We start from the raw sequence: 12538 nt of genomic DNA, 5'->3' as shown, positions 1-12538 counted from the left end.
TCTGCCCAAGATCAGAGTGAATAGTTGACAGTCCCAGGTTATCTCTTACTTTCTATTAGGCTACAGCTGCCTAAAAACAGACCCCACCCTATTGGGCAGACCCGTGTAAATCCAAATTCACAGGACTCAGCATCAATAAGAATTTAGTGATGTAGAACCTAATTATACCTCTCTCCATGACACTGTCCAGGAATGCCAAGACAAAATTAGGTCTTTATGAAATCCCAAGACCTCATAAAAACTCCAATGAATTTATTCTACAGATTCAACTTCTGTCCCTTCCTGTTCCTCTTTTCACTTTCTGTATTATCCAAGGCCTGATGGATCTCTTACCAACAAAGATCGTTCTATGGGCAGAATACAAGATCTCAGGTATGTAACTCCTACCAGTCTCTTGACTTGGACTGATAATTCTGTGAGATTCTCAATCTTTTGGTCTTCAAGCTAGGAATTTTCTGCCTGCCTATTCCTGGCACTCTTTTGCAAGCTCTTTGTAAAAGGACTGGCCTTTACTGACAGGTAAACTGGGGCCTTAGTTGAGGGAGGGACAAAGAGGCTACAAAACACAAGACTATACTGATTCTTCATACTCTAGTCTTCTTGTTCACTCTGCTATTCTCTCCAGATAAATTCTGGAACTGACCAAAGATTGGTCCGATATTTACGCTATTTTAGAAAGAAAAAAACGTTCAGAAGTGGAGACAAGGGCAGCCTGGGTGGCTCAGTGGTTTAGCGCCGCTTTCAGCCCAGGGCCTGATCCTGGAGACCCAGGATGGAGTCCCCCGTCAGGCTCCCTGCATGGAGCCTGCTTCTCCCTGTGCCTGTGTCTCTGCCTCTCTCTCTCTCTCTGTGTGTCTCTCATGAATAAATAAATAAAAGCTTAAAAAAAAAAAAAAAAAAGAAGTGGAGATAAAAGTAACTTGTCAATTGGGAAAGCTTCTATATAGCTTTTCCTAGTCAGGTATCAACGGGGGTTTCCTGAATCACTGATGCCACCTGGTGGGCAGCATGATTCATTATCAAAACCCACACATTTAATATGACTTGTATTTAATTATAACAAATAATTCACAAACTTGTGGCAATGTGGGTTGGAAAAGTTGACTACACTAATCTTCCAATATTTTTTGTTAAATAACCAATTTATCATTTCTGAGGAAAATATACTATCAAAGGAAACTTTGATATAAAAGTTTGATATAAAAGCCAAACTTTTCTCACTCCCTCTCCAAAATTTCACCTTTCCCTTTTATTACCCTCACCAAAAATACCCCATACCCAATGATTCCAGTCATACAATACATGTGCAAAAGGGGCTTCATAAGTAAAATCAATTTTATTAATAAAGATCTTTCCACATATCCAGAACAATCAAGGAATTCCAAGAGAATAAAACCTACATACAGTGAAATTAAAGAAGTATCCCAGGATGACAACAAACATACATATAAATATGCACACCCATAATCACCGCCGCCTCCGAAAACCTGAAAGGAAGGGAAACCAAGAATGAGGCAAAGGAGAATTGGAAAGGCTGAGGGGACAGAAAAAAAGAACACCTAGAGAGAAGGACTCAAGGGTGGGTCCCCTGGGCAGTACTCTCTCCATCCTCCCAGGGCCAGAGACCAGAAGTAGGAAGGAAACTGAAGTAGGATAACAGTTCATTCAGGTGGCACTTTCACAGTTCTACTTAAGGAAGCCTGCATACAAACTGTGGGATCTTAAAGACAGATTCCAGAAATGTTTTTTGTGAATGATGCTGATTTTCGACTTGACAAAGAAGAACAAAGCCCACCTCTACAGAGACCAACGCCCAGTCAGGAGGAGATACTGGAAGCACTGATGAGACCTAGGATGGCAAATCTGGAGAGCTGATATCCCAATTTGTACTGTCTACCCTGCACTTCACTATCCTAGTCCTAGCCATTCACTGACCTTTTTTCTTCCGACCTTTCTTCAGTATCTTCTTCCGCTTCTTGATAGGATTCTGATCCTGGAGACAGATGGAGAAGTGAAGGGATGGTGGTATACTTCCAAGTGCTAGCATCTCTTCCCGCATTCCACATGGTAATAAGCCCTGTGTACATCTGGCTGAAATCAAGGAGGCTATCTCCCTGTGCCTGTGTCTCTGGGCCACAACCTTACCTCATCAAGATGAGGGGTTCCTCCTGTCAAAGCACTGATGTCACTGAAGTGTGTGAGGGAATGGAGTTGTGAGCTCATGACATTTGCCCGTTTTCGCCGTCCTTTCTCGCGTTTACTAACACTTAAACGCACCATCATGCTCTCCTCATAGTTAATCCTGCCACAGAAACACAGATAGTTTACAACATGCTTAGTCCATATGCACAGAAAGCTGCAGCCAAGAATGAGGGCCCAGGTATTTACTCACCCCCTGTTCATACGGTTCTCAAGAAATTTCACAGCAAGTCAACAGAATATGTAAGAGCAAACTAAATGTCCAATATTGAGCTTCCTCAGTGCAATTCTTATATTAGAACCTCCCTCCTCCCTAGAAATGAACTCACAGCCCACCCACAAGAACACTTGAACTATTATATTGGAACTCTTCTACTTCACCTTCGTAAACAGCATTCCCTACATGGGCCCCTTCATTCAAATCTATCAACAGAGACTGATACTGGGGCAAATCTGATGAGTCTATATTCGTGGTACAGTTGCTTTTCTGCTTTTCTTCCCTGAACTTATCTAGCACTCTCAATGTCATTATAAAAAACTGACTTCATTGCCTTGTACAGAGGTGAGAGCTGTGATAGCGAAATACATTATTTTTAAAGCCCCACAGGGTGGAACTGCACAGACACCCCTTCAAATAGCATTTGCTCCACCTAAACTATTGTGAAAAAGAAAACATTCTTCCTCTAGTTCCTATTCTGTACTTCAGATCCCTAATTCTTAAAAACCATCAGCCCGTTTTCCACTCTACTTTCTCTAGAATATGAGTTCTCTTGATACCAGATTTAATTACATTCATCCAAAGCATAAGGACAGTTTCTATGGTATAGCAAACAATTTCCATTGCAAGGACTCAGACCTATGTTGATCCTCCTGACTCTGGCGAGTAACATGAGGATGCCGAGCATCACGGATTTCCTCTGGAGCATCTGAGTATTGCTCCTTCAGTTCTCGAATGACAGAGCTGCTCAATGCCCGTTTTTTAGCCCGTTCTAGGCGCTTTTTCTCCCGCTCAGCTTCTGTTTCATCTACGTGATAAAAAATCAGCAAGGGTTATCCCAGAACAGAGAAAAGGATAAGAGAGATGCAATTTGTGCTGAGGAGGCAGCAGCCACAATTCATACCATAATGTACTGGAACCAAGCGTGGCGGAACATATTTCTTAATTGTTCCTTTTGCAGATTTCTTCCCTGAAGCTTCAGATTGGCCTTCTTCTGTTTGATCTTCCTCCTCATCCTCAGAGCTCAACTACAGAAAGGAACATAATGTCCATAAACTTAGGAAGTGTCAGACAATAAGAAAAAACAAAGCCCGGAGTACCCTGGGGAGAAAGAAAAATCTCATACTCTACATTCTAAGGCACAAGATGGGAGTCCACAGAAGAATCCCAGGAGATCTGGGATCACCAAGATCCGGCTTAGGGTCTTCAGGAAAATCAGGATAATGCAACCCCTTACCTTGCTCATCATATTGCTGGGATGAGGCTTAAAACGGAGTGGGTCATTCTCACCTGAAATAAGAAACCCAAGAGAGTTTACAAGATTTAGAAATTTATGATGGTCCCGACATAACCTTATAGCTTCTGCCACTTACTGAGGCTGCCTGTCACTGCAGTCTTGACTAGTTTGTCAATTTGATACTTCAGTTTTTGGTCCAAGGGACGAAGCTTTTCCAAAACCTATAATGTGGTTAGATAGGATTACATTATCTCCCCAAAATTAAACATACATCAGAGTCCCTATATTAAGTTGCCAGATAAAGCACCTAAAAAGTAGAACAAATGAAGAAGAAAATATTTTTTTTTTCATTTGGCTTCCTTACTTGATCATGAAAACACTAACGTAAATGAGAGCTATTCTGTGACAGTCCTAGAGTTCAGGCTGTGGAAACCTAGAACACTAAGATGCCAAGTGCTTCATACCGTGCGAATCTCCACCAGTCTCAAAACTGCAGGATGTCCCTGAAGAGACCCTCCTGAGGCTTTGTCCAGGATGAGATGGGTTAAATCCATAAGGTACATGAGCAGTAGCTGGTCTTTTACTTCCAAGAGGCTGAGACCCTGAGGTGAACAAGAATAAGAGATGCAAATTCAGTTTTAGCCAGAGAATCAGGAGGAGAGCAGAAGATAAATAGGTTATATTTTCCAAGTTCAAGTTTTTCCCAATCAGTTTATATAAGGCATCTGGAAGAGTCTCAAACAGGTGACTATACCTAAAATGGCCACAGAGAAAACAATTATGCTAACATGAAAGAAGCAAATCTCTGAGAAGTACTAGAAGACACTAAGGGCAGGAAAAACTTATTGTTTGTTGTTACTTTATTAGTATCCCCCAAATAACTATGAGGGTTTCTCAACTTCAGAGCCAGACATTTGGGAATGGATAATTCTTTGTTGTGTAGGCTAATTGGGCCCTGCAGGATGTTGAGCAGCATCCTTGGCCTCTATCCTTTAAGGCCCCTCCAATTTTTGATAATCAAAATGCCTCCACATACTGCTGAATCTTAAATTAACTTAATCAAAACAATTACTGATTTTAGCTCCGTACAATAGAATTATGTGATACAGTTAAAAACAATGACCTACATAAGCTGACATGGACTTAATAATTCCATGTCAGCACACTTCCTACACTACGATTCCAATTAAGGCAGGGGAAGTATGATGCATACACTTATTTAAAAGACTTTACTTATTGAGAGAGAAGGTGTGTGCATGCGTGCAGGAGCAGAGGGAGAGGGAGAAGCATACACCCCACTGAGTGCAGAGCCAGACACAGGGCTCAATCCCAGTACCCTGAGTCATGACCTGAGCCAAAGTCAGATGCTTAACCAACTGAGCCACCCAAGCACCCCAGAGTTTATTCTTTCACATAATAGAAAGTAACACATGAGCCGACTTAAGATACAGCTGTTAAAAAAAAGTCTTTGTGATGACATAAAATGGAACTGAAAAAGTCCACAGCCCTGGGAAGACCTATTTCAGACAGGCTAAATATTCTGCTTAAGATTACAGAGTATTAGGAGTACAGCTGAAATTCAAACCCAGTTTGACTCCAACACCTAAGCCCTAAATATCTTTAAACCAACATGCAAAGCTCTTGATCAAGATAAGCACTAGTGTGATAACAGGAAGAGAAGCAAAGATTTTAAAGACAGATTGCGTTTAAGTTTTGTTTTTGTTTTTAAAGATTTTATTTATTTATTCATAGAGACAGAGAGAGAGAGGCAGAGGGAGAAGCAGGCATCATACAGAGAGCCCGATGTGGGACTCGATCCAGGGTCTCCAGGATCACGTCCCAGGCTGCAGGCGGCGCTAAACCGCTGCGCCACCGGGGCTGCCCTTGTTTTGTTTTTTAAAGATTTTACTTATTTATTCATAGAGACACAAGGGGTGTGTGTGGGGGGGGAGAGAGAGGCAGAGGGAGAAGCAGGCCCCATGCAGGGAGTCTGATGTGGGACTGGATCCCGGGTCTCCAGGATCACACCTCAGGCTGCAGGGGGCGCTAAACTACTGCGCCACCGGGGCTGCTCGCGTTTAAGTTTTGAATCAAGCGTTTGGTAGTCAAATAATGGGTAAGTCACTTAACCTTATGGCCTCAGTCCCTTCATCTGTAACATATACAGTATTTCCTTCCTGCCCCAAAGAGTAATTATGAGGCTTAAATAAGATCATATGAAAGTACTCTCTAACCCATAAAACACCTATTAAGGTTCTGGTCCTGAAAGATAAATTACTAAATATCTGTTCAATGAATAAACAAATACACAGTGATTTAAAAAGGTATTTTTTGTTGTTGGTGGTTTTTTTTTTTTTTTTTTTGGTAATATGTCACATGCTCTTCTTGAGCCAACCAGGCACACCCCTATAAGTGATCTAATATACATGTTGGCAGCCCAGAACCAGTCAAGAATTTGAGAAGCAGGTTCTTCTGACAAAGCTTGGACACTATCAAAGTTCAAAGTGAATTATAAACATATGAGAAAAAAAACAAAAACACAAAGATAAAAAAATTAGAAAAAATAAACATAGGGAAGAACAAAACTGCATGAGAAGAAAAGGCAAAAAAGAGAATATATTAAAAATTCTAGGGATCCCTGGGTGGCGCAGCGGTTTGGCGCCTGCCTTTGGCCCAGGGCGCGATCCTGGAGACCCGGGATCGAATCCCACGTCGGGCTCCCGGTGCATGGAGCCTGCTTCTCCCTCTGCCTGTGTCTCTGCCTCTCTCTCTCTCTCTGTGGCTATCATAAGTAAATAAAAAAATTAAAAAAAAAAAAATTCTATTAGCTATAGGAGTGCCTGGCGGGCTCAGTCAGTGGAGCATGCAACTCTTGATCTCAGGGTTGTGAGTTCAAGCCTCACGTTGGATATAGAGATTACTTAAGAATAAAATCTTTAAAAGAAAAAAATTTTTTTACAGATTTATTTATTATTCATGAGAGACACACACAGAGAGAGGCAGAGGGAGAAGCAGGCTCCCTACAGGGAGCCCGATGCAGGACTTGATCCCAGTATGCTGAGATCATGACCTGAGCCAAAGGCAAACGCTCAATCACTGAGCCACCCAGGTGCCCTGAAAAAAAAATTCTATTAGCTATCCTTCTAAAGCACAAATCTATCATAAATCCCATATTTAAAAATCCTTCAGGGGCACCTGGATGGCTCAGCTGGTGAAGTGTCTGACTCTTGATCTCAGGTCAGGTCGATCTCACAGTCATGAGTCTAAGCCCAGCTTTCCCTAAGCCTCCTTAAGGGAAAAAACAAAAAACAAAACAAAACAAACTTGACCTTCAATGATTCTTACTCAGCTACTATAATGATTTTCATACTTTTGTTGACCTATGGAGTATTTCGCTTAAATAATAACTTAGGACAAAGCTTAATATATAAAACAGGTAACACCAGTTTTCTAGTTCAAGGACCTTTTTTCATTTGGTTTCAGGAGGACCCAGAGCCCTCCTTCTACACTGCTCCATATCCAATGATCTCTAAGAAGGTTCTACAAGACCTTAATTTGGAAACCACCATATCTTGGGATGCCTGGGTGGGTCAATCGTTGACCATCTGCCTTTGGCTCAGGGCATGATTCCAGGTCAAGGGATCAAGTCCCACATCCGGCTCCCTGTGGGGAGCCTCATTCTCCCTTTGCCTATGTCTCTGCCTCCCTCTCTGTGTCTCTCGTGAATAAATAAAATCTTAAAAAAAAAAATCACCACAATTCAATTTTTTTAGGTCTCTTTTTTTTTTTTAAGATTTTATTTATTTACTCATAGACCCAGAGAGAGAGGCAGAGACACAGGCAGAGGGAGAAGCAGGCTCCATGCAGGGAGCCCGATGTGGGACTTGATCCCAGGTCTCCAGGATCACACCCCAGGCTGCAGGCGGCGCCAAACTGCTGTGCCACCTGGGCTGCCCCCATATTTCAATTTTATTTTTTATTTTTATTTTTTTAATTTTTATTTATTTATGATGGTCACAGAGAGAGAGAGAGAGAGAGAGAGAGAGAGAGAGGCAGAGACATAGGCAGAGGGAGAAGCAGGCTCCATGCACCGGGAGCCCGACGTGGGATTCGATCTCCGGTCTCCAGGATCGCGCCGTGGGCCAAAGGCAGGTGCTAAACCGCTGCGCCACCCAGGGATCCCCATATTTCAATTTTAATACACACATCGTTTTCATTTTAACATCTCTAAAGTCAAGATGTATCTTTTTATCAATGGTACCTTAATGTTATGCCACGGATTAACAGGCATTTTTTTAGTACACAAAATAAGTGGTATGTCCCCAATTAACCCAATCTTAGATTAGAAGAAATACTATAGTTGGCCTATGAAGCTCTTCACAGTGACTACTTTTCTAGTCTTATTTCCTATCCCGTCCCCAACACATTGTACATCCAATCACACTAAATGACCTCCTTTCCTGGTATATCACCATGCTTTCAGGTCTCTGCCTTTGTACACGCTGTTTCTTTCTGTCCCCCTAGACTCTGAGAAGCCTTTCCTGACTTCCTCTGTTCTTCTGGCAATTATTTAATCCCTCTCCTTGGCATGCACAGCACTCAGGAGAACTCTATGAAGTGATTGCTATTGCTTATACCTATTGCTTTGATTGGTCTTTTCCACTAGACTTCAGTACAGAAAATGGGTCTTATTCATCTTTGAAGCTCCAGCACTTAGAACCTACAAGACACTCAATAAACCTATGATGAAGGAACTGTTGAGAACAAGTCAAGGGATGCCGACTCTTCAAGTATGTCTTACCTTCTCTGTAGGATAGGCTCTAGCTTGAACTTTTTTTATCAGAGCTTGTATTTGTGCAGTTACAGCCATCACCTGAAATTATCCAAATAAAACAACTGATGAGAATACGCTCAGTCATCTTTTTGACTTATGAAGGGCAAAAGCTAAACAATAAACAATAACACCTAAAAATTACCAGAGACATTGTCTAAAATGCAGGACTACCTTCTTTTCAGTTCTGGGAAAGGACAGGATAGATGATTTTTGATACTGTAGCAAAAATGTATAAAAAAGTTCCACCTCTTCTTAAGGATACAGAAACTATCTTACCAGACTATGGGGAGGGGATGGGAACTAGGACAGTGATGGTGGTGGGGTGAACTACCTTATGTACCTTTATCTGTACTGTTTGAGTTTTTTTTTTTTTTTTTTTTTTTTAGATTTTATTTATTTATTCATGAGAGACACAGAGAGAGAGGGAGAGACATTGGTAGAGGGCGAAGCAAGCTCCCCGTAGGGGGCCGGATGCAGGACCCAATCCCGGAACTCCGGGATAACACCCCCCCAGCCAAAGGCAAACGCTCAACCACTGAACCACCCAGACGTCCCTGTACAGGTTGAGCTTTCAACCAGTACACTTGGGTACCCAAGGGGCAAATCATACCAGTTTTCCCAGCATAGGTTTCCTTAGCTATAAGAATAGAGGAAATTCATCCAGATGACTTCTTTTTGGAGTTTTCTGTATTGCTTTGGATGCAGGAATCAATTACTTTGAATTCTAGCCTGAGAAGGTTTTCATTGTCACTTGGCTCTCATGGTATTTGGTACTATTCAATACATGCCCTCATACGACCAAAGTTTAGGGGTGAAGCACACAAAATCAAAGCCAATCCGTCACTAAACCGTCCCAAAGGGGTGACATGACTCACCTGCTCCTGAAGGTTTTTCAAAAGTGTGACGGCACTTGGCAGGTCTGACTCCAGCATCTCCTATGAGAGAAAGATGGAGAATTGAGAAAGGCCCTTTTGTCAGAATTATGAGAGGAATAGGCTGTGGGGTGGAAAACCCTCCTCTTTCCCTCAGACACCTCACACTTCCGACATTCCCACTCCACTCCACATGCAGCCTCGCTTCACAGCCGGCCAGTCGTCCGGGTTTCTAGGAAGAGCGGTAGCTTCAGCTCCGTCACCCTACTGCTGCTCTCCCCCTGCTGTGCCCAGGTGGTTACTTCCTTTCATCAGCCCCCTTCCCTTGCGCCAACAATTTGCCCAGAGCCGCTGAAGGTATAGGAAGAGGCCACAATAGCAACGCAAAGAAGCACTCACGGAACTCTCGGGGGCCGCCATCTCCACAAAGCCCGCCTCTTCCGGGGCGGTACTTTCGGAGAGCTAACTTCGTTATAGACTTGATAGACAATCGCCGCTTGCAAATCTGAGCCAATAGGAATAGTGACCCCTCACCTCCGTTCCGAACAGGAAGTGCAGGAGGAAGAGCCACATCCAGCCAATAGAATGGGAGAACTAACTAAATTCGTCAGCTCGAGGGGGAAATCTAATGACGTGAAAAAGGCTCGTGGAAATGGGGCGCGTGATTCGTAGATGGTGCGGAATGTTTGGAGTGAAGCCAATAGAAACGAGGCAAGTGACTGACCGACAGTTAGAGAGGGCCAATAGCAAAAAGAAGTTTGCTGAGCAAACGGAGAGAGTATTGGCTTCCAGACGCCGCAGGACCTAATCGTTTTCACCACGCTGTCCTCGCGTGGCCAGAAGTGACCGCTAGGCGGCAGGCCTCGGCGTCTCAGAGGGAGCTGGGTCGCGGGTTGCAGATCCGCCAGTGCTGGCTGCCGCTCAAGGCAGGCCTCGCGCTTGTTCTCAGACTGCGCGAGATTCCTCAGACCGCGAGGCCCTCGGGTCGGCCTTGTGACCGTTGTCTCGTGTGACCCTGGAGAAGTCCCTCTGTCTCTGAGCTTTTCTTTTCTTCTGTAAATAAGAGAGTTTGGCCAGAGAGGCCCAGAGCCAGGGTTTAGAGACCGACAGCTAGGACACTCGCCCTCTCACCTCCTCGTCGTGTGCAGAGGGGGCGCTGTGGAAAGGCCCCCTCCCCGCCCCCCTCCCCCCCCCCCCCCCGCGCCTCTCCAACACGCCTCACCCCTACCCGTTTAGGGGATGGGGACGTACGTGAAAGCTCGGCTTACAAATGAGGAAGCCAGTTAGGATTTACGTGACTTGCCCCGTCACACACAGGTTCGCAGCAGTATTTGGTCCAAATCCAGCTTGTGTTTCATTATGCCCTGCCTCATCTTTTCTCAGTATTTCAAAATATGACAACTCATTCCTGCTTCTCACAGGCTGATAAAGTGAAATGGGTCGGTATTCACAGCTTCCATCCTCTGCCATAAGAAATAAGCACTGCAAAGGTTAATAATGGTCTTGACTATTGGTCTTTCCAGGGCGAGGTGACCTGAACTACAAATCAGAATCAGATCTCCTGACTTGGAACCGTATCTCAGGCAGAGTGGGAAGATACTGGTTTCTAAATCTTTGGCTGGACTCTAAGGGTTGTATCCAGTCCCCGTGCCTCTTAACATCGGTTTGCTGCCTCAGGCCCACCATGGAAGCTCAAGGGTGCCTCAACAGCCTATTCATTATTATTATTTTTTAAAGCTGTATTTATTCATGAGAGACACAGAGAGAGAGAGAGAGAAAGAGAGGCAGAGATATCGGCGTAGCGAGAAGCTGGCTCCTCACAAGGAGCCCAATGTAGGACTCGATCCCGGATCCCAGGATCTCGATCTGAGCCGAAGGCAGGCACCCAACCCGAGCCACCCAGGCGTTCCCAGCCTATTCATTCTATCAACCAATAATCTTTCTACTGTTTGTCAGGATTTGTATTATGAAAGTTGACATTTCAACATAAATTCTCATACTTGTTAGGTCACAAATAAGCTTTTCCTTTCCTTGAACTTGAAACTAATCTGTTCATATGCATTGTGATGTCAGTGAGGAAACAAATATACTGTTTTGTTTTGATTATTAATTACTTGCCAATCATTCTTTCGTAAGAAAATCTTGGAGTTAACAGTGAAGTACGTCTTTTTTTTTTTTTTTTTTTCTTCATGACAGAATGAGAAGCAGAGACACAGGCAGAGGCAGAAGCGGGCTCCCCATAGGACTCAATCCCAGGTCTCCAGGATCACACTCTGAGCGGAAGGCAGCCCTAAACCACTGAGCCACCCTGGCTGCCCTGAAGTAAGTCTTTGTAAAAATTTTCCAAGACTCAACCAACACGTATTGGTAAAGAACACATCATTAAATTTATTGTTTTCTATTTCTTTCAGCAATTTCATAAACTGTCAGTCATTAATATTTGCATGCACTGTAATTCCTGTCCATTCCTCTAGATAAAAGGACATGTATTTTTTTTTGCTCTGACTTCTTTCAGAATTTTTCTCTTTGGTTTTTGCAGTTCGAATATGATATGTCTAGGTATAGGGGTTTTTTGTTTTTCTTTCTTTTTTGTTTGTTTGTTTTTCTATCTTTGAGGTTTTTTGTTTATTTGGTATGTATCCTGCTTGGTGTTTTCTTTCTTTTTTTTTTTTTAAAGATTTTATTTATTCATAGAGACACAGAGAGAGAATGAGAGGCAGAGACACAGGCAGAGGGAGAAGCAGGCTCCCTGCAGAGAGCCTGAGGTGGGACTTGATCCAGGGTCTCCAGGATCACGCCCTGGGCTGCAGGGGGCGCTAAACCGCTGCGCCCGCGGGGCTGCCCTGCTTGGTGTTTTCTAATCTAAGTGTCAGGTTTGGTTTGGTTTCTGTCATTAATTCTGGAAAATTTTCAGCCATTATTATGTCAAGTACTTATTCTCCTTTATCTGTTTTTTCTACTTTTGGCATTCCCATTATGTGTGTGTTACAACTTCTGAAATTGTGCCACAGTTATTGGATATTCTGTTCCTTTTTTTTTCATTTCTTTTTTCTCTTTGTATTTTAGTTTAAGAAGCTACTATTGACATTTCTACAAGCTTACTGATTCTTTCATCGACCTTTGTATAGTCTACTGATAAAACCATCCAAGGTATTGTTACTTTTTGTTAGCATTTTTTA

At 43.1% G+C, this 12538-nt stretch overlaps 1 protein-coding gene across 3 annotated transcripts; it reads right to left on the bottom strand.

The window, feature by feature from the left end:
• Positions 1 to 1317: 1317 nt before the first annotated feature.
• NGDN (neuroguidin) lies at positions 1318 to 10442 on the bottom strand. Of its 3 annotated transcripts, none has more exons than XM_025443322.3 (11): positions 9894 to 10442; positions 9363 to 9422; positions 8455 to 8526; positions 4118 to 4255; positions 3790 to 3874; positions 3654 to 3706; positions 3321 to 3444; positions 3056 to 3224; positions 2146 to 2302; positions 1936 to 1993; positions 1318 to 1487 (listed from the first exon to the last, which is right to left on the bottom strand). In XM_025443322.3, exons 1-11 carry the CDS (start codon positions 9930 to 9932, stop codon positions 1468 to 1470), a joined length of 975 nt encoding a protein of 324 aa, XP_025299107.1. In that variant the 5' UTR covers positions 9933 to 10442; the 3' UTR covers positions 1318 to 1467. The 3 variants fall into 3 exon arrangements, with proteins under 3 accessions (XP_025299107.1, XP_025299108.1, XP_025299109.1); XM_025443323.3 differs by having other exon boundaries at positions 9759 to 9898; XM_025443324.3 differs by lacking the exon at positions 9894 to 10442 and adding an exon at positions 9521 to 9725.
• Between the last annotated feature and the right edge of the window lie 2096 nt (positions 10443 to 12538).

The sequence above is a fragment of the Canis lupus genome, chromosome 8 (genome assembly GCF_003254725.2).
Source record: "Canis lupus dingo isolate Sandy chromosome 8, ASM325472v2, whole genome shotgun sequence".
Taxonomy (NCBI): domain Eukaryota; kingdom Metazoa; phylum Chordata; class Mammalia; order Carnivora; family Canidae; genus Canis; species Canis lupus.
This window is presented reverse-complemented; position numbering and strand designations above follow the sequence as displayed.

What these genes read in the sequence shown, in the direction of transcription:
- NGDN (XM_025443322.3), bottom strand. Translation starts at nt 9,932, where the DNA reads ATGTGGCTCTTCCTCCTGCACTTCCTGTTCGGAACGGAG. An exon ending in GAGCCTATCCTACAGAGAAG is followed by an intron (nt 4,256 to 8,454) that starts GTAAGACATACT and finishes TGTTCACCTCAG; the next exon opens with GGTCTCAGCCTCTTGGAAGT. An exon ending in GACTGGTGGAGATTCGCACG is followed by an intron (nt 3,875 to 4,117) that starts GTATGAAGCACT and finishes ACCACATTATAG; the next exon opens with GTTTTGGAAAAGCTTCGTCC.